The sequence below is a fragment of the Helianthus annuus genome, chromosome 13 (genome assembly GCF_002127325.2).
Source record: "Helianthus annuus cultivar XRQ/B chromosome 13, HanXRQr2.0-SUNRISE, whole genome shotgun sequence".
NCBI classification, from domain to species: Eukaryota; Viridiplantae; Streptophyta; class Magnoliopsida; order Asterales; family Asteraceae; genus Helianthus; species Helianthus annuus.
This window is the reverse complement of record NC_035445.2, coordinates 98,044,200-98,067,555: the sequence shown is the minus strand read 5'-3', so window position 1 is coordinate 98,067,555 and position 23,356 is coordinate 98,044,200. Positions and strand designations below refer to the sequence as shown.

The following is a 23,356-nucleotide window of genomic DNA, read 5'->3' as shown; positions in this document are numbered from 1 at the left end:
AATCTGGAATCGACTTTAAACACAAAAACAAAACCATGGATCCAGCACACCAACGTACAACTTCTAAAATAAAGAGTGCAATTGCCATTGCATATCAATGTTGATAAATGCTACAAGGTATCATACTGGTTCATCACCACCGTATGGAAGCCTAAACTCTAGAGAAGTGGCGGAGATAGGGTGGAGAAGCAGCGGAGATGGAGTGGAGAAGTGGCAAAAATGGAGGCGGTGGAGCCTCATAGAGAGAGAATCTCACAATTTTGAAAGGGAAACAAACTGATTAAATGAATAAGAACCAGTTTTGATAAGAAAGGAAAACCGCCAATGAATACCACTAAAACAACACATAGTTTTCAGTAAAACAACTGAACAACTTGTACAACAAAGAGTACAAGCAACATTGCATTGCAATGTTGCAAATTTATAGTATATAATTTCATATTCACAAGAAATTCCCTACATATCAAAAACAACGTCGAAAGAACAAAAAAAGAAGTTTAATATACATTTCTAGATGTTATATATACATCATTTCCTATCTATTTACAGATAGAGTAAATTACTAGTTTCGTCCTTTATGTTTACAACAAATTTCAGACGGTATCCCTTGTATTTAAAATTGATGTGTTTTGTTGTTAATGTTTCAAAATCTTACACGATTTGTCCTTTAGCACTAACTCAGTTAACTTTTAACGTTAAATCAGGTCACATGAACCCTATATAAGGGTAAATTTGTCCTTTTACTCTTATAATACAAATTTTAAAAACAAAAAAAAATATATATAAAACTCCATTTATCACCTCTCTTTCTCTCTCTCTCTCTCTCTCTCTCTCTGATTATCTTTCTCCCTCTAAGATGACTTCTACCACCGCCATAAGAACCACCTTCTACCACCCACGAACACCACTTTCTACCACCCAAATGCCACCACAACCTACAACCACCACCACAACCCAAAAATAATATGAAAATACAAGTCACCCAAATCATGTTGGACCTCAAATTAGTATTCCAATTAGCAGCCAGTTCTAAACTATAATTCATAAATCAGACAGTGTCTTTAGGGGTTTTCAAAATCCTAAACTTGTTCGAACCTGTTGCATCACAATTTACATCAATATCAAATGTTTTGAAACCGGTAAATTAAGTGTTCTAATTGCTTAACCATAAACACAATCATAACCGCAATTAATAACTCTGGTGAAGAAACGAGAGCTGATTAAGGGGATACTCGCAATCACCACTAGCGTTCAGATTTCATCAGTCTCCACCGTCCACAACCTCCACCACACCCGATTACCCACTTACAACCCACTCCACCACCGTCGCCTAACTTAACCACCAATACCATTCAAATCTACGATATTATGGAGGCTGACGGTGTTATACGAGTGGTGCAAGAGTGGTGGTGTTGCGGTGTTCTGATGATGGTGCAAGAGTGCCGAAGAAGAAGATAGTAGTGGTGTGCTCTGATGACGGTGGTGCAGGAGTGTTGGTGGTAGTGATGGCCTGAATGGTTGTTTCCTATAGAGAGAGAGAGTGGTCCTGAATAGAATGTGGTGGTTATAGGTGAGGGTGGGTGGCTACCGGTGGGGTGGTGGTGGCTGTGAGGGCGATGGGGGTGGTGGTGGCTGTGAGGTCGGTGGTGGCTATGAGGGCGGTGGTGGCTATGGGTTGTTGTTGGCTGAAATCTAGAGAGAGAGAGATAGATGAGTGAAAGAGGGGTAGAGTGAGAAAGCAGACCTTAATATAATATTGGTTTTCTAAATTTATTTTCCTTTTTATTAAAATAATTTTGAATATATAAGCAAAAAGGCCAAATCGCCCTCAGATAACTAGATTTAACAAAAAAAATTAACTATGTTAGGCCTAAAGGATGTAACGTGCAAGTTTTTATAACATAAAGTACAAAACTCGTTAAATTTAAAGACAAATGACATTACCTGCAAATTATTACAAACATAAAAGATAAAAGTTGTAATTACTCTTACAAATATGTTTCTAAAATGAGACCAAAATGCGCATTGGGTACCCTACCTATAATCGTACTAGATATAATAATACGAGGAACCATAGAAGATAACAACATTACTTTTTAGTCTAAAGTAGTTTTTCTCCTATAATATATATACTAGCGATAAGACCCGTGTGCAAACACGGGTCGTTTCTTAGAAAACCATGCATAACACATATTGACAGAGAGTAAAAAAATAATTACTGCAGACTTACAAAATTGATATAAATTAATGATCAATAGGTTTATTCAACAGCAATTCCATTATGTTGATAGGAAACCACTGTTGTCTATTAACTGTTAAAAACTTCTGTTGCTTTCCAACAGACTTTAGTAAGAACTATCATCCATTATCTCCAACAGAGCTTGCCAGATAGATAGATAGTAACTATCAGATGTTAGTCAGCCCATGTTAAAAAGGTCAGTCAACAGAAATTACAAAGGTTAGTAAACAGATGTTAAGAGAATAATGTTATTAACAACATGTGTTCTCAGGATAGGCTTAATGCAGAGCAAGTATCAGATGCTTTCAAAAAGTTGTATAGCTTTCCAACAAACATTTCCTAACAACAGTTCCTCCATTATACCCAACAGACATTACCAGGTTGACAGATGTTTAGTATCATCATAGATTTTGTAAAACTTCTTTGTAAACCACATTAGTAGTGGTTGTACAGACTCGTTTCTCTTTATCACAAATCAAAATTTTCAACCCCTTCCTACTTTTTACTCTAGATACAGCAACATAGAGCTGGCCATGACTAAACACTGGACGTGGAAGATATAAATCAACACGCTCCAATGATTGTCCTTGACTTTTATTTATTGTCATAGCAAAACACAGTGAAAGGGGAATTGTCTTCGAGAAATCTTCACTAGTATTCTTTTATCAGAAGGTGTCTTCTTCAGTCTTGAAATCAATGTATGATAACCTATATTGGTCCCTGTGATAATTTTTGCTTCAATCACAACTTTTCCGAGCTTCGTGACTTGTAAACATGTACCATTACACAATCCATTTGCCTGATCAATGTTTCTGAGTAACATCACTGGAGCACCAAGTTTCAGTACTAATTTATGGTTAGGTAAACCAGATAAACGAAGATTGTTTAACACATCAGGAGGAAACAATTCCATATTAAGCTCTGATTCTTCCTCCGATTGGCATAAACTATCTGAACTAAAATAAACCTTTTCTTCACCAGGCTGACTCTCTAACAACTCTTTATTTATTGAATCCACTACTTCATTAGTTGGAGCAAGAATCGCTCTTTGTTGGAAATACGTTAAATCCCACAAAAACTTATTCATGTCCGGATATATAAATGAAATGAGAGAAGAAATAGGATTGACTTGGTCATGAACAAGTAAATCATCTGGTACTTAAATATCAATCTCACCATCATTTTCTTCACCAAGCAGACCATCACCAAGCTTTAAATCCATTCTCCAAATTCCTTTATTTCTTTCAAATCTGCTTCCTGACAACCAACTCTTAATCTCATGTTCTTAGTTAGCTTTAGTACTTGACAGTGGCGCCATATATAAGAAGAATTCAAAGAAGCATTGACTATCATTGTTCTAGTACCTTTAGGGATGACCGAAAGAATTTGTCTAAAATCACCACCAAATAGAATTACCTTTCCCCCAAACGGCTTGAATTGCATGTTCGGTTGACTGGAACGTGATATGTCTCTCATTGTTCTATCAAGAGCCTCGAAACAATGCTTGTGAGTCATAGGTGCTTCATCCCAAATAATCAATGTTGCTCTTTTAATTAAATCACCTAACTCAGTATTAGGCTCTATCGAACATATTGAATTCTCATTAATGTTGATTGGAATTACAAACCTTGAATGAGCAGTTCTACCACCATCCAGCAAAAGTGAAGCAATTCCACTTGATGCAACATTCAATACAACTTCACCTTTTGATCGTAATGCAGCTGAGAATGTCTTCCAAAGAAATGTCTTTCCAGTTCCACCATAACCATATACAAAAAACACACCTCCATCACCTTTTTCAATCGCTTCCATAACAATTTTATATATCCTTTCCTGTTCGGCAGTTAAACACTTTACATAACCATCATGTTCCCTTTGAAGAGCTAGTCTGTCATACGATAATTCTTTCATTATCAACCGATTGTTCGACGATGAAACATAATTGTCCGGAACACTTGGCATATCATCAAAATTTCTCACTGTACTTCCATTGGTAAGTAGCAACTTTTCAATTTTTAGATAGACAGATATTTTCAAGTTCTTCTTGTTGAAGATCCAAACCTAAAACAAATGTTGAAAAAAGTATTAGTTTTTTTCCCAATAACAGAGCTATTACATATTTTTAATGTATTTGTATATAACTTTAATAAAATAATCACATTACCTGCAATAACAGTTATCTTTCGTTGCTGATACAGAATGTCTTCACATAACAGGGACTTCGTTTCCGACCAAAAAACACCAGGACGAGATATCGAATTTGACAGCAACAACATTACAAAAAAGGTCCTCAAGAAATCTCCGGTTGACCATGTGCTAGCTTCTTTGATAGCATTAACATATTCTTTATCATCATCCAACAGCCCCCGTGCAAAACATGCATCTTTAAATGTTTGAAAAACCTGCCTATCAACTGTTTTTATATCTTCACAACAGGTTGGTCCCTTAATATGATTCAGTAAAATCCTTAGGTAATAACAATCACCAAGTGATGGTGGGACATAATGTATCCTCCCAATTGATCCATACGGATTCTTTCTTCGATTCCATTTGCGATTTTTAGCATTCCATACATAATATCCCGGAAACTGAACATACCTCAATGTCCTGGCAAATTCATCGACTTTATTACAATTCATCCACTTTGTAATCATTATCATTTTCACAGTTGGATCAGTAACAATATCACACAAATTATCATGATCATTATACACAATACTCTGACCATCTTCACAATGAAAAGGTAATACTTCAACAGCTGGATATCTATAATGTATATCATACATGAATATTCTCCAAGCAGCTTCACAAGCAGGGATATATCTACAATCAAGGTATGCTTTTATCTCATCTACAACTACATTCTGTTCCGTATCATTCTTGGTGCTATTGGCTTGAAAAACAGAAGCAGTGACTCTATCAGGCCCCTTACTAATATATTTAAACAAATATTTGATAGAACCTGACTGGTTGCACCATTCAACGTTAACGTGGCACCAATACTTTCTGAGCAGGAGAGCATTGTAAGGAACTACAAATCTATTATCAAGTGTCACATCATTCTTTACTACTGTATTACTTGTTTGATGACGATGATAGACAGGATATCCTTCAGAATCAACACAAGTCTCATCTACATAATTTTTGGGAAACTTTTTAGAACATTTTTGCTGAACCATACATGGACAAAGTGGGTTGTCTGTACCACATGGTCCATGAATCATAAATTGCTTGACAAGCTCATATAATGCAGGATCTCTTTCTTTATCTGGTATCTCAGCACTAATAACACGATCAATATCAGATGCAGTTGGAAATTTGCTTTCAGCACCCAAGAACAAACACATGTGAGCATGTGGGAGTCCACGCTTCTGAAATTCCACTGTATACATAACTGAAATTTTGGAACAGTGAGCTGTTAGATAAATATAATTAGGTGCTCAAAGTAAAAAATATAACTAAAGGGTACCTGCTTGTATATCACCAAAGAATTTATGTTTCTTGAAATCTTTTATAAGATGATCCAATTTACACTTGAATAATCTAGAGATAATATCCGGTCTGTCTTCAGCATTAAGAGCTTTATCGTGCAAACACCTGTAAATCTCAGGCCAGTTTGGATTACAAGTCACCGTTATGAATAAATCGGGATATCCAACAGACTTGCAAATTGCCATAGCATCCAAGTACTTTTGCATCATATATCTAGAAGCACCAGTAAATAATGAAGGTAAAAGTATAGGTTTACCACAACTTGAGGCATTATTCTCTCCACTTTCAACAGTAGCATTCAAGTTCTTAAGACTTTGCGCTCTAAGTTTAGGTTGTTGTGTTCTTATATAATTCAACCTGGCAGATTCTATCATCGTGTATCCATCAACCAAAAACTGCTAAAATAGTTTTTTCGCATTAACTAACAATGAAAACTGATTCTGTCTATATTGAATTTTGTAACAAAAAAAATTCTCTAATTGTAAGATTGGTTCTAAGTACCTCATTATCAATCGCAGTCCCTCTATGTTTAATACCAACTCTATAACCATCTTCTGCATGTGGGAAAATAAGTGGATATTGCAAAGCAAGGTAAGAGGGATGAAGCTCACTAATTCTTTGAAGACCACGAACCTTCTTTCTAACAACAATGTCCCGTTTATCAAATGCTCCATCAAAATCGCCATTTATTAACGCAGCAATTTCTGATGCTGTTGGCAAATTGTGAACCCTTCCATCCTTATCTCTTATTCCAATAAGCTTCAAGCTTACATCTTGAAACTCATTTTCTTGAAAACAATCTCTTACCATTCCGAAGGACTGGACAAGAGGATTGCAAGAATCCAACATATCTTTAAGACCCTGTATGGTTGTACTATCAAGCTGGTTGTTTCTTGTAGTTTTGCATTCTATCAGAGAACTGCCAGAAATATAAAATGTTTAAATTTACATTCATTTCAAATGATAATGAATGTAAATATACTGAAAAGCAAAATATATATTCATAAATGGCACAATTATCATAAAGAAATTACCTTACTACTTTTTGACGATTTACAACTTCATTTTGTGAATCATATATGTAAAGCTGGGAGAATCTGGGTTCTTCCCCATCTTCCGGAAGTAGACTACCCATTCGATGATAATTCTGACCTTGTAGTCTAAATACATAAGGACCTTTACCTCTCTGATAACTTTTGTCAACCTTCCCACCAAGAGATGTGAAGGAAAACATCATGTTATATGCTCGAATATTATCCATGAAGTTGCGAGACTGTGAGGTATGACTTTTATATAAATGACGTAGTAATGGAGGAGGTGTAGGCGATCGTGGTAGCTCAACATCTCCATTTGAACAACAAAGAGAATAGGATGTTTTGTTACGTTTTTTATTTCCCCTAAGCATTTCATCTTCCCATAACATTGCATCACATTTAGAACACACAAAGATGGCATCTCCATGATCAATATAATCTACAGACTTAGCAAATTTATAAGTCAACATAAGTTATCTACATATTGAAAACTTAACTGGAATTTACATTCGTATCTTATACCTTAAGAAATTCCATGAATCTTCTTAACCACAGAATCTGGTAACATCTCATCACTCATTTGTAATTCAATTTTAGATATTCCACCTATATTGAAGCTTGTAAAATAAGATATATATAACAATTTATAAAACCTAAGATTAAACAAATATTTTGTTTCCAAAAATTTAAAACATACAATTTGTAATATCTGATAATGGAGTCCTCTCAACAAAATTGGATATTTGCTTAGTACTTCCAAAAGGAGTGTGATGGACATTCCTTGATGAGATTTTTCTTGATGAATCTTATAAGACAAAATTATATAAAATAAACGAACAAAACTACAATTCATAATTAAATTAGAAAAAAATATCTCCAGTAAGTTTACCTTTTTCATTTGTAGATGAGTGACACACATTACTACTAATATCTGGAATAACATAAGTAGGAAGGTGATACGCATTCCTTCTTTCGACATTGTTGGTTGAAGCTTGTAAAATAGAACATATGTAAGGATTCCAAAAACATAACATATACATACATATTTCTTTTAAATTTTGTTTGCAAAACTATAACACATACCATTTGAAGTATTGGAAAATGGGATCCTTTCAACATAATCAGATGTTGATGCAGGATGACAACCTCTGTTGTTTCTCTTTTGTTGAAGAATATACTTTCTTTTTTCTCTTTCTTCAGCACACATTTGACGTTGAATTGCTTGAAGGTCAACTTCACACTTACTTGAAATTGTGTTATCTGTATCCATATTTTAAAATACTTGAATGAAAAAGAATGTTAACCATTTGAGAAAAGAACTTTGAAAGTACTGTTAAAATTATTTGAAATTACCAAAAAAATTATCTGCAGTAAGTATACCTTTTACTTGTGTAGATGAGTGAAACAAATTACTACTAATATTTGGAGTAGCATAAGCAGAAAGATGATACACTTTCCTTCTTTCAACATTGGTGGTTGAAACTTGTAAAATAGAACATATGTAAGGATTCCAAAAACATAACATATACATACATATTTATTTTAAATTTTGTTTGTAAAACTATAACACATACCACTTGAAGTATTTGAAAATGGAATCCTTTCAACAGAATCAGATGTTGATGCAGGATGACAACCTCTGTTGTTTTTCTTTTGTTGAAGAACATACTTCCTTTTTTCTCTTTCTTCAGCACAGCTTTGACTTTGACTTGCTTGAAGGTCAACTTCATACTTACTTAAAATTGTGTTATCTGTATCCATAATTTAAAATACTTGAATGAAGAAGATTGTTGACCACTCAAGGAAAGAACTTTGAACATATTATGAAAATTTTTTGAAATTACCAAAAAATATCTGCAGTAAGTATACCTTTTACTTCTGTAGATGAGTGAAACAAATTACTGCTAATATTTGGAGTAGCATAAGCAGGAAAATGATACACATTCCTTCTCTCAACATTGGTTGTTGAAACTTGTAAAATACAAAACATGTGTAAGGATTCCCAAAAGATAACATATAAATATATATTTCTTGTAAAATTCTGTTTGCAAACCTATAAGACATACCACTTCGAGTGTTTAATAATGGAATCCTTTTAATAGAATCGGATGTTGATGTACGATGAAAACAACTCTTGTTTCGCTTTTGTTGCAGAACACGCTTCCTTTTTTTCCTTGCTTCAACACAGACTTGACTTTGACTTGGTTGAAAGAACAGTTCATACTTACTTGAAATTCTATTATCTGTATCCATAATTTCAAATATCTGAATGAAGAAAATTGTTGAGCACTCAAGAAAAAGACTTTCAAAGTATTTTGAAAATGGTTTGAATTATTTGAAAATGATTTGAATTATTTGAAAAAGAAAGCTATATTATTAGGGGGTAAAATGTAAGTTTCTTATCTCAATGGCGGTAAAATGTAATTTATTATTCCAATGGCGGTTTACCTTTTTACATAGAGGCAGATAGAAAAATACTTTACTTTTTTAACGACTCTCCAAACCCCCTTTACAAAATTGTTTGTCTGATCTCATAAAAAGTGCTTCAAGTTTTAATCACCGATGTCCATTTCAATATTGAATTACTCCACTTGAATACTTCTTACTTTTGACATCATCAACAACTTCGATCAAGGTATAATAATATTTATTAAAATTTGTATATAAATTAGTTTCATATGCACATGATTAACAAATGTTATGAAGAATGTTCTCAATGTATTGCATGTTTTAGATGATATATATATATATCAATTTAATTTTACAAGCTTTTTTATTTTTTATAATGTTTCCGATTAGAAGTTTGGTTTGATATGGTGTTACATTTGGATTCTTGAAAGCAATCGATAAGGTATATTTTGTTGTTTTTCTTACTTGATATTAAAGAATATGATAAAATGACAAATCTTTTATTTATAGACTAGCAAAAAAAAGTTATTGACAGTGGTACTCGATTCTACAGTTTTTAAAGGAATCTTTATTTATTGATATACTCTAGATAAATCGATAAATATTAAATGTGTTATCTGAATGACATAGATATTTTAAACATTGTTGGTTCACATTTGTTATCACAGTCTTTATAAATAATGAAGTTTCTGATAAAATACATTGTCTCATTTTTTCTTTGATTTTTAACCAGAAACATCATATCTTGGAAGATGTCTTTTTATAAATATTTGGATTCTCTTAATTCCAAAATCTTGGTAAGATTATTACATTAAAACCATTTTCTACATTTTTATTGTTAACAATTAATTCACATATAACACTTGCCAATACTTAAATACTTGAACTCAACAGATAATACCACAAAACTTTGCAAACAATCATTTACTCAAAGAAGTTCCTTGTAACGTTGGCGTTATAGAGTGTGTAACCGGTATGAGATGGGATTACCGATTCTCAAAACACAATGGAACTTTTGCTCTAAAAGAAGGATGGTCCTCAGTTGTCTCTGACCTTTCATTGAAAGAAGGATGTCTGTTGGTATTTAAAAAAACTGCACCATATGCATATCTACTGACACCTTTTGAAAAAGTTCATCACTATCCAACAAAACTCCCAATGATTTGTATATTCACATCAATATCGTTTGAGAGGAAGTTTGGATGTATGGATTCATTCTCCCATAGTTTTACTGATGTTTGTAAGGACGTGTTGGTAAGTTTTGGCATTTTAATCTAATACTTAAATGTTACTATAGTAATTAGTGATATAGTTGTTAATTTTACTGTACCTTTGTTGATTTCATAATTTTATATCTTTTTGTTCAGATAATACCCAAGGAGTTAGTCAACATTAGTATTGGAGTTGGTAAACTTAAAGAGATATTTAAGATCTATGTGAATCAGTGGGACTCTTTTGATGTACTACTTCAACGTGATCCTCTTCGGAATTGTTACTTTATAACCGATGGATGGGAAAAGGTTGTACACTACATGGGTATGCAAACAGGAATTGTACTTGTTTTAAGATACGCAACAGATTACATCTTTCTGCTTACTGCCTTTGATTTGAATGGATGTGAGATTGTTGCACCCAAATCTAATGACAGTCCGATAGACGATACTTCCTCACCCAATTTAGAAGTTGCTCCAATTACCGAGGATCTACATCACCAGTCGGATGTTGAAGAATCCAATGACACAGATTCTGATAGTGATTATGTTGTATAGAATGAATCATCCGATGATATCGACGACGCAGATTTTGATGCCGCTGTCTCAGATTATGAAGCTGATCCTGATGTATACCCCTTACAAATCGTATGGTACTGCAGCAAACATTTTGTAAGTTTATTCGATTAATATATTATTCCTCATTCTTTGGATGTTAAATGTTTGTTACAATTAAGCTGTTTTTTGTTACTTTACTTAAATACATTATGTATTTCTTATTAATTATTGATATTTTATATTTATTTTTAAGCGTCTGAATGTGAAAGTAACATCTTTATCAAGGATTCATAGAACAAAAAAGATGACAGTTGAAAATCTGAATGGAGTTGACACTGTAATTGACTTTCGACGGGAGAAGCATGGCAAGGGATTTAGATACGCGGCTTGTCAATTCACCAAGAAGTTCACGAAGCCCAATGGTATCTACAGAAATATGAGATGCAAATTTGTCTACTCTCAAGAAAAAGCCAAGCTGATCTTAAAGAAAGTCTACAGATAGTTGTGGCTGTTGGTATTATCTCATTTGAGATGAATTATGGGATGGTGATGTATCAAACTTCTATATTTTGAAAACTTATGACTTACGAATATTTAAATTATAATCATGTATGCTTATCTTGTTGTTTATATTAACTTAAACCTTTGTTGTACATTCTCCATATATTTTAATTAGCTCTTCATGATACATTACAACTTCAATTATACTCTATAAATTTATGGGCAGTCATGGATACTTAAAAGGCTTCAACAAATTTATGGACAGTCATCGACACTTAAAACGCTTTTCTTAAAAGGCTTCAACAAATTTATGGGCAGTCATCGACACTTAAAAGGCTTCAACAAATTTCTGGGTGATCATTGTCATAACTTCACTTGAATTAACCTATGACTACAAACAAATTTATGCACTCAACCTCTATTTAGATAAAGCTCTGTCAAACAGAAAATCTGTTCAAGCAAAGTCTGTTGTTCCAAACAACCTCTGCTGATAAACACAAAGACTGTTATAGCAAATAACCTCTGCTGATAAACACAACCTCTACTGCTGAATATGAATACAAAAGCATCATAAAGCTAACATCTGCTATTACTTAACAGATGATACAATCTTTAAACATTTTGACATCTGCTGTTGAAACAAAGGTCTGCCAAACATAACATTTGCTGATCATTCCACAGTATAGATTGCTAACATCTGTTGTGCCTTAACAGATGATGCAGTTCAACAGAGCATTTCAAACATCTGTTTACACACGCATCATGATGAACATCTGCTGATAAACACCCAGATCTCTTTCAAGCAAAGGTCTGCCAAAGAGAACCTATGCTATGGACTAACAGATGATGCAGTTCAATAGAGAATGTTTAACAGCAGTGCTTTAACAGACCATGATCAACAGATGATAATATAATAACAATAATATTCAAACGGTAGCAATTACATAACATAACATTAATCGAATCAACATACCATTAATCGAATCAACATGGGGAGATTGTATATACATAAACTCCAGGGTTTGTCTCGAGAGATTGTATATAACTAAACACTGATACACTAAACACTCTTACATAAATACTGATGTTGAATCCACTGTAGATGCGGAACTACTGCTATTACTAAGCAGTGGTTTTCCTTCGGTTGATCAGGCCTTAGGTACATAAGTGCCTATCTTTAACAGGGCTTTGTCTTCAACAGTGGATAGGACTCATCAGTCTTTACGTCCATCAGTCTTTATAAGGAGCAGTGGTTAGTTATAACAATCCTTAGCATGATCAGCTGTTATAACCACTACATAACCATTTTAGAGGAAGCAAGTGTCCGTCTATTCAATTGAGAGGAATCATTGCATTACATCCCTGTTGAAAAATAGAATCAATAAATTTAGGGAAAATGAGTTTGAAAGATGATAACCCAACAGTGGAGGATCTCATTCGACAGCTCCAATAAATTCAATGGTATTCTGAAATAATGCTTCCTTGATTTTTGAAGACCGACAAAGACCGACAAATGTCTACAGTGATGCTTCTTTGGACATTTCTCGGTCTTCAAAAATCTAGGAAGCATTATTTCAGAATACCCTTGAATTTATCGAAGCTGTAGAATGAGATCCTCAACTGTTGGGTTATCATCTGTCAACCCCATTTTCCCCAGATTTATCAATTCTGTTTTTCAAACCTCCAAAGCCACCTATCCGCCTACAAAGAGATCGAGACAGCTTGAAGCGTAACCTGGACTTGCTGTCATTCCACCAATATACCAACTGAAAATCAATCTACTCATAATCACATGGTACAACAATGCAAACATCTGAATAAACAATAACAAATCAAAGACGACATCAAAAGCTACAAACATATCAAACAAATTTCATAGAATCATGATTTATTTTAAACACATATACATCTATTTTTAAACACAAACAGACATTAGATAGCTGCATAAAAAGACGGTAAAGGGTCAGTTATCCTTAGCGGAGACAGAGTTATCCTATGATCCTTCTATAAGGATCCTATGTCCTACCATGGGTGGTCCACTTTATGGGGAGATCTTTCCCATTAGGGATAGAGTCCTAACCTTGATTACATTTCGAAGTTCGGCCAACGAACTCAAGACTTCCACACCAAATAACAAATCCAGCAAGATCTACCTGAAGAACATTTAGAATACAAACCTTTAGTTTGTGATAAAAAAGAAAAAATCAAAAAATATCTATTTTTAAACTACTGTTGTTTTGCATAATATTCAAATCGATGTTAAACATGATGAATAAACAGACATCACCAGCTTTTCTTATGTCATTGGGATTTCTCCTTTTACAAACATATCAAAATCAATCTACTCGTAATCACATGGTACACCAATGCAAGCATCTGAATAAACAATAACAAATCAAAGACAAAATCAAAAACTACAAACATATCAAACAAATTTCATAGAATCATGAAAGAAATTAGGTCACGGATTGTTACCAGATTTAGCGAGAGAAGAATCGATGGAAGCATTGGAGAAGATGACGACTTGAAGAAACTTCAATCTGTAAAACATGTAACAAAGCTCAAGAAATAACGAAGAAGAAGAAGAACTGATTACAAAGTGTATTAACGATTACGAAAAAGAAAAAAATCAAAAGATATCTATTTTTAAACTACCGTTGGTCTGCATAACATTCAAATCGATGTTAAATGTAACGCCTCTGTCGTCTTCATCCTCTTCTCTGTATCTACAGTTTTAGAGATAGAGAGTTGAGAGAGAGTAGACAGAGAGATTGAAATGTGTTTTTGAAATTATGATCGGATTTAGATTTGAGTTTGAATTTAGATTTGAGAGAGAGAAGAACTGAAGCTCTGATGACATTAAATGCAAATTACATATCCCTATAAGTTTTAAATTTCAAATTACCTTACCATTTTAACGAAACATCAGTGGTTTGAATTTTGAATGAACATCAGTAGTTTCATAATTGAATGTGGGCCAGACCTTTGAAATTTGAAAGTGGGGCAGTGGTTTGATGGCAGATCTTTGAATTATGATGTCACTATGCTCTCTCTATGGTTGCCACCTTATCGTTGATGACATAAGAAAAGCATTGTTGGACAGCCTCTCCTGCTAACACATCAGCTTTTCTTATGTCATTGGGATTTCTCCTTTTATAGAAAGTATAGATGCGTTTCACATTTTAAGTTTGTCAAACAAAGAAAATATTTCATTCATCACACATGTCTTAGGTTACTTTCTAAAACGCGTATCAGCTACAAACTTGTGTAGCTTTGTTTCATAAAGGTTATCCTAATTATATAAGAAATTGGGAAAAGTGAATATGACGCTGTTAGTTATGCATGTGAAACCAGTCAAAACTACGTCGTTTTGATTATTTTCCAATTAAAATTTAATTATAAAAAAAACCATTTTCCCAAATTATCTCTATCTCTCTCCTCCTATTGATACCTCCAACCAATTTCATGGAAATAATGTTCATCTTGTATTCTCATAATTAACCATTTCGTAAAGAACAGATAGCAACAAAACCAAAGTTTCAAAGTAGCATATGATTTCATTAATTGATTTTAATCAACATAGGATTTCATTGATTTTATCATATTTAAAAAGCTAGGTAGAGAATGTATATCGGCAAAATCAAAACTTTTAGTTACTGATTGAAGTATTCTGCAATGATTTATCCACCGCTTCTGCAAATATCCACCGCCACTTGTATTGAAATATGAGAAAAAGCATATGATTTTGTGGATTAATTTTAATCAATATATTTACAGCAAATTCTCTTATGGTACCACTGTTGTGGGCAACGGGTGTTAGAGATTTGATAAAAAAGAAAAGATATGAAATCAGATGTAGCCGTGAAATCAAGTTTAGCCGTGTAGGTTTGGGCAATTGTGTTAGAGATCTGGTAAAAGAAAACGAAATCAGTTGAGTCTTAGAGACGAGGAAGAAGATGAGATAATTTAGGAAACAGTTTTGTGAGAGTGAATTATTAATAAAAAATAATCAAAACGACGTAGTTTTGATGGTTTCGCATCTAAGTTACATGCATAACAGCCCCATATTCACTTTCCCCTAAGAAATTATCATATTTTTGTACTAGCCTAAGGACCCGTGTATTACACGGGTTGATTAAAGATAATATCGCTCCATCATCGTTGTATACATAAAATGTTATGAATATATACACGTCTTGAAACGAATCATGTAAAATCTTTTTATTAACCATCAATATGCAGATATCACAATTCGTTGAAAATCTCTTTATACACCACATTAGTTGTTTTTTTCCGTTGTTGTCAAGTATGAGTATTTTGACCTCATTTCTTGTTTTCACCCTTGATAAGGCAACATACAATTGACCATGAGAGAAGACCGGTTGTTTGAGGTACAAACCAACTCTTGAAAGAGACTGACCTTGACTTTTGTTGATCGTCATTGCAAAACATACGGCCAGTGGAAATTGCCTCCTTTGAAAAGCAAAAGAAAATATCTAATCCGCATATCACCGTTGGTAAAAGAAAATATCTTCATTATCACCGTTGACATAATTTTATGACTTTATACACGTTAAAACACAAAAAAAATATATATTAGAGTAGAACGACAAATTGAAATACATGAATATACAACGATCACAATTCGTTGAAAACCTCCTTATAAACCACATTAGTTGTTTTATTCGTATGGTTAACGTCCCTATATACACCACAATTCGTTAAAGACTTCTTTATACACTTCTTTAGAACTAACATTATAAAATTCTATATGTTGAAACGGGTCAGGTCAAAACCAATACAACATTTTAAAATTCGTTAAGTACCCGTGTGTTACACGGGGTGGTCTCACAATACATAATATTATTTAATAGTGTTTGAGATAAACTTTTAAATAAAATAAATGTTGCATTAAAACAAATCAATTTTACCAAAAGTAGTACTATAATTTATACCTCATCATCTTTAAAAAGTACCGAACATTACTTTTTAAAGATGACATCAGTGTCAAAAATATATGACAATAGTATATAACCATTTGCCTTTGATAATCGTTTAAAAATATAAGTATCATGAATTTTAGTTCACATGATTTCACATTTTAGATTCTGACCAACAGTAAAATATAAATACACCTTTTACATTTTAGAATTATTTCCCACTAAAATTTTATAGTAATCCACTCAATCCTGGGATTATATTGGCTTTTATTTACCAGAATTTGCAGCCAACATTCATTCCTAACCAAATCTTAGGACACAACTAATGGTTTATCTTAACTTCCAAAATATGCCCAAAATACCCCTGCCTTATTAAGTCTCTAGTTCTGGCATATAAATTGCTCTTACATCGACACCAAAATCTTCCCAACAATAAACCAACCATAATGAACATCAACCCTCTAACCAATCCCAAAATAGCATGTTTCTGAGCATGCAACAAATAGCATTGATCTTGAAGCCACCATACCATGATGCTAGATATTTTTAATTCATAACCAAAATAGACAAAACAGCAAGATGCTATATCAGTCCTAAGTACAGACCGTAAAGCAACACCCTACAGCAAACAAACATACTACATACAAAGTAATCAAATCTTTGCGAAATCAAATCTTGGCAATTCATTTCATGTCACCTGTGTGCCTTTCGCCATATATGTTTTACTCATTCAAACAATTCTTCCTTCATCTCTTCCACCACTATATAAATCAAAGTGTTCCTTTCATGAAAAGACTTTACGGTTCCTCGCGTTCCATGAACTCCTTGGAGCTTTTAGCCATATAGATGGCTCCTGCCACACTGAATCTGCAGTGCAAAATCAAACCAATAAGTGGTCTCTTGTTTCAGCTGTCACCTCACAAAATGCACATGCTATCATGTTTAAAGTTACCCCCTGTTCCCTGGAGCTATTGGTGTCGGGATCTTCCCTCTCCAAACAAATAACCTGACACACATATATAGATATGCACTTAAAGTATATTGAAATCCAATATCACTTGAATCTCATCATAGGTTCATGAGCATCAGGAACAAAATGCAGTTTTTTACATCAGACATCTTCGAAAGCTTTCATTTAAGCTCACCAAAGAACTGCTCCAACAAAAAAAAATTAAATCATTAGTGAAATGGTTAAATATTTGAAGTATAATTCAAACACTGCTTTTATATTTAATTTTACAAATGGTAAAATATAGCTAATATTAAGTGGGTCAAGGTACAGGAATTAAAATGAATTAGGTTAAACAGGTCAAAATAATTCTAAAAAATATGAAACATGTCAAAATAAAGAAATTTAAATGAAACGGGTCAAAAGCTTAGAGCTGATTGGTGATATCCACTGCAAGTGTTGGGTGAAATATAATGTTCAAGATATCAATAACCAAACGTCATGTTATTCAAACCATTCAACTAATGTAGTAAAAAAAGAATATTGATCAATAAGGTGAAATATAGGTGAAGTTGACTTTGTATACCACTAAAGAGTGATTAGGTCAAATGGTAGCTACAGAAAGGGTAACATGTGCATAATATATAAAGGGAGACATGATTTAAGGGTTTTAACATACTTTGAAGTACGTAAAGAACACCATTCATCCTGGTATTCCACCATAACTTGTTAGTGTTACGACCCGTTATTGACCCGCCCGATACACCCATTCTCTTACCTTTAAAACAGCCACAACTTTTCTCTAGAACCATCAAGTCAACAAAATTAAGAGAAGATATTACTAACCCTTTTATGCTCAAAGTCAACCAAACTACATGCTTGGGCTGCCACTTCAGTGCAACCATGAGAAATAACAAAGCTTCCAGTGGAATCTGGATTAGGCTAGAATCCAACATAGACAAAAAAAGTCAAACTTACATGAGGCCAAAAAAAATTAATATAAGTCTTGCAAAATGTATTGAAGAGATGAACAAATGGTCATTATTTTTCAACCTAAAAATAGAATAGACCAAGAATTTTCAACCTGCTACAATATCCATAGGATTTCCTACCCGTAACACACAATTAACTATGAAAGAAGACGAGTTGTTTCAAATACCAACCAACTCTAGAAAGTGACTGCCTTTGACTTTTGTTGATTGTCATTGCGAAACATACGACCAGTGGATGTTTCAAATCTTTATTGGGTATGCCTAACCTAAAAAGTTTTATACTATGTGAGTGATGCATCCTATATAATATATAAGTCTAAATAATATTTTGTAATGAAAAAATCTCTTATATCATGGAAATAATCATAAATTAAGTTCACGTGTATTATACGGGTTGTATAAAAGAACACTGCTGATGGTTGTGTCCAAACAGCTGGTATTAGTTTCTATAGATCCATCTTGTTGTGAATTCAGCCTAATATGATCTAAACAATGCTTTGGTAGTATGGTTAGTAGAATCTTTTTATAAGATCAAACTTGCAGTGTAGTTAAATAATTTATTATTCCAAGAAAGAGCATATTGTTGCCTTCTAGAATAATAATAAAAATAATACTAATTGCCTTTACTTGTTTTGCTTATGAGTATGTAATGAAACTAAAACTACTTGAAATAAGATCACATAGAGTAAACTGATGTTAATATGTACAATAACCCCAATTCTTATAACATGAACATAGAAAATCACTACTGCAGCTTAATCATGTTAAAGCCAGTATACTCTCTTAAATTCCACTTGACTCCCTAAAAGCAGGCTAAACCATAACTACATACCTCAAATTACCAGTCGCATGATTATTCCTCAAATGCATAACCCATTATGTCCTTGAATATTTTTGATATGCACAACCACATATCTGCAAGCTTCTTGGGTATAGACTAACATTAAAGACAAAATTATACAGATTATTATGAAGATATGTGTACAAACTAAGTAACAAATTAGAAGAATGGACAAAAAAGTGTTGGACTGACAGCTAGGGATGAGCATTTGGTACTGGGTACCAAATTACGTGTACCGAATTTTTTGGATTTGTATTCGGTACCCAGTTTTTGGCCTTGTCGGTATCGGTACCTTCAGTTCGGCACCGGAAAAATACCGAATTTTGCCTTCAAATACCAGAACCACACCGGTCCTGTGTCGGTACAATACCGAACATTTTTCGGTACCGGTACCAGTACCACACTCATCCCTATTGGCAGCCATTTGGTATGAAAAATATACCCGTCTAACCAGTGACCCAACCCGCCCATTTTTCTACCTGAAGAATTATATGGAGTTGACTTATTAACATTTGGCTCTCTGCATTAACTCCACGAAAATCTTACCTTGGTTTTAGTAGGTGATAAGGATTGTGGACATTAATATGAATATTTAAAAAGATTTACCTGAGTCATGTTGGGGCGATAACCATGCTAATGTTTCTAGCATTCATTTTATTGGATTCTTCATGCTCAACAACCCAGGCATGAGATCAACTGCCCTATTGAGCTTTTCAGTTTTTGTTGGCTTAAAAGAAAAACAGCATAGCGCGATCAAATAGCAAAATAAAAACAAACAACATTCTTAGTAATGTCTTGCTAATAAAGTAGGGCTGGGAAGGGTGAGATGTGGCAGACTTCTCCTCCATCCCAATAGATCGCTATTAGAAAGATGATAGTATAAATAGATAAGTAGATTACGAAACAGGTAATTCCTTTTGAGTCACTAATGTCGCATGTCTAGCATAATGTACATAAAGGGTGATTATTACTAAAAGTTCTAGAGTTGAGCAAACTACCAAAATCATCGTATACGGAAAAAAGCCTGCTGACTTGGTTGGCTCACTTGATTGTGATGTTCGTATGTCATTTTTTGTCCCAAACTTCATAATTTTTTCCGGAATTCTTTATATGACATGTAGTATCACTTTTTTGTTGTTCAACTATAAAAATTAAAAAAATAAAATAAAAAGACGAAAAAATAGATTCGAAATCTTTTATCGAAAACAATCACCCGAAATTAAACTACAATAAAAGTATCTGATTAATAGATTATAACTACAACAATAATTAGAGAGAATGCAAAGTATATACACTGTGAGGGTTATCATGCAAATCAAAAGAGTTAAGACATATACTACAATTTGGAAACTAAATTTTTACAGACTTACAGTGTTGTCTCTTTTCCCTGCCCCTCCTGGCCACGAACAATTATAACTTATAAGTAACCTTCAGTGTAATAAAACAAAAAAAAATATTCTTGAAAAATCAAATACCTTAGCATCAAATTTGGATGCATCGAGTTTGGATATCACGTTCTATTGAGGCGGCTGTACATATTTCAAAACAAAACAAAATCTATTAAATAACTTATGTAGAATTATAGAAACTGGGCTAAGGTTGAACAAAATGGTGAATGGATATTAGCGTACCGGGGGAAATTTGGTTCATCGGCATTTGTCTCTGGTGCCACAGCCGCTGCTGTTGTTGCTTACTTCCACATACCACCATCCTCACTCGTCATCTCCTACGAAACAGTAGACTCATCGGGATCGGGTTTGTGATAGGGTGGGAATTTTACCACAACCTCTCGTTGTTCGAGATCGTGACCACCAAAGCCTTTCTTGCTTTCTTTCGGGCCTGTAGTATAGAGCTATATTTTGAATATTATTACTAAATAAGATAGGATGATTTACTTTTACATGTCTTATAATTTAATAAAACTTTTCAAATAAAATAATAGAACTATCTCAACTCAACCATTTGTATAGAACTATATTTTGAAGTCAGTTTGAAATAAGACGTATTTATGAAATTGATGAAAGTTAAAAACGAAAATCTTCGGTTTAGCAAGTTAATATCGAGCCGAGTTTATATGTGTTCAAGCCATTAAATTTGAGGTCATTTAATAAAGGAATTTGATTAATAGTAGAAGTCTATGCGAGCATGTTATCATATAAATAACAATAGAATATATATTTATAATAAAAACTAAAAACTCAAGATCGGTAAGGATTACTTGGCAAAAAGTTGCATGATAAATATTAAATAGCATGGATTAATTGTTCTTTTGCAGGGGTGAAGCAAGTATAGCTCAACTCAACCAAGAGGTCAGGTCGGGTCGGGTCAGGTCAGGTCAGGTCAGCCAACAGGTCAAAACAGTCCGTTTTAAAAGGTTTCCAAATTGTTTTGGGTCAAAACAGGTTCTGGCCAAACTGGAATCGTGAATGAGTCGTGTCAAAATGGGTCATGGGTAGTGCAAACCCATTTGAACCCGTTTTAAGTTAGCGGGTTTTATAAGAATAGCCCGTATTGATCCGTTTTAGAAGACCCAAATTGAGCCATTGTTTAATTTAGCGGACCCAAAAACACCCAAATGAAATTTCATCTTTACCCAAATCAACCCAGTTTCCTTTTTACCCAAACCAAATCCGAAGTGTACACAAATCACTACACACAGAACAAAGAAGCAATACCTTGTGATCGACTTCCTTAGCTACACGTGCACTCTTCATCATTAATGCTTGATAAACAAATGCCTAGAAAGACATACCTCCATGATACTCAAACTCAGTTGCCACTTTCATCTGATTAGCTGATAATGTGGGCTGATATCTGCAAAACAATTATTTCAATATGTATGATTTCAGAAACAATATAATTACAATGATCATCTATATCTTTGAATTAAACAATGAAAAAGGGCGTTTGCATTAAAAACATACTTTCAGCCACTTTCAACCCATTCGACCCGTTACAATGGCTGCCTTTCAGATTTATTTTGTTCGACCTATTTGAAATAAATATTGGCTTTGAGACAACATTAAACTCGTTTGTCCCTTTTCACTAACCCTTTATTTGACCCATCTGATGTAAAACCTAACCAAATTAGACCCATTCAAATGTAAATGGTCGAATTAACACCTACCGGAAGATGATACGTTTAACTAAACAAAAACATAGCAAATGTAATAAACCAACTCACCCAATAGATGATGTATTCAGTTCCTTTGTAGAGAGAGTTATTATAATCACTGAAACATGCCTTGTGATTTCTAGACTGCATAAGCAAAAACTCAGTTACCATGTATTCAACAACTATAAAACTATAATAAATGGTAATGGTGTAAGAGGTTAACTGAGTTGACTCACCTTTTTAACCCGTATCTCAAACCACATGTTTCACCATTACCCAACCCGCACTATTTTCCATTTACTTTTTTCAAGAGATTCCAAAAGTTTGAAAGTTTTTCTTTTAAACTACCTATTTGACCCAAATTAATTTTGCTCCAAACTCATGTTTACCCGATCTTAATTAATAAGTTTTTTAAATGAACCGAACTCATTTTGCTCTGAGCCCGTCTTAACCCAAACTAATTTTAATCCTAAACCATATTGACCTGAACTCATTCTGACCCAAAGTCACTTTAACAGGTGACCCACACCTTCCTGACCCGCCCAATTTGTTAGTTGGTTTAAAAAGTTCCTTAAAAGCTACGTGCCAAGTAAATCTTTATCATGTGCAAAGTTAAGTCGTATACATGAATCCGTCAATTGTTTGCTGTAGAAATAAAACTTTTCAAATAAAACAATAGAATGATCTCAGCTCAACCATTTGTATAGAACTATATTTTGAAGTCAGTTTGAAATAAGACGTATTTATGAAATTGATGAAAGTTAAAAACGAAAATATTCGGTTTAGCAAGTTAATATCGAGCCGAGTTTATATGTCTTCAAGCCAACTAAAACTTTAATTTGAGCTCATTTAATAAAGGAACTTGATTAATAGGAGAAGTCTATGCGAGCATGTAATCATATAAATAACAATAGAATATATATTTATAATAAAAACTAAAAACTCAAGATCAGTAAGGATTACTTGGCGAAAATCATATTGACCTTTATAAGTTATTTCTTCTTCAGGGTTGTTCAACTCATAATGCCAACCCTCTTGTTGAAAACTCTGAATGTCCTCCACACATTTGGGAAAG

General features: G+C 33.6%; 2 protein-coding genes across 2 annotated transcripts; both read right to left on the bottom strand.

The window, feature by feature from the left end:
* Positions 1–2,843: 2,843 nt before the first annotated feature.
* LOC110869605 lies at positions 2,844–3,326 on the bottom strand. The gene has a single exon (XM_022118846.1). It carries the CDS (start codon positions 3,324–3,326, stop codon positions 2,844–2,846), a length of 483 nt encoding a protein of 160 aa, XP_021974538.1.
* Positions 3,327–3,451: 125 nt separating this feature from the next.
* Positions 3,452–8,526, bottom strand: LOC110869606. The gene is made up of 11 exons (XM_022118847.1): positions 8,340–8,526; positions 8,146–8,247; positions 7,849–8,025; positions 7,655–7,756; positions 7,463–7,570; positions 7,316–7,371; positions 6,766–7,211; positions 6,233–6,650; positions 5,709–6,126; positions 4,399–5,654; positions 3,452–4,300 (listed from the first exon to the last, which is right to left on the bottom strand). The coding sequence occupies exons 1-11, from the start codon at positions 8,524–8,526 to the stop codon at positions 3,452–3,454; spliced, it is 4,119 nt and encodes a 1,372-aa protein (XP_021974539.1).
* Positions 8,527–23,356: the final 14,830 nt, after the last annotated feature.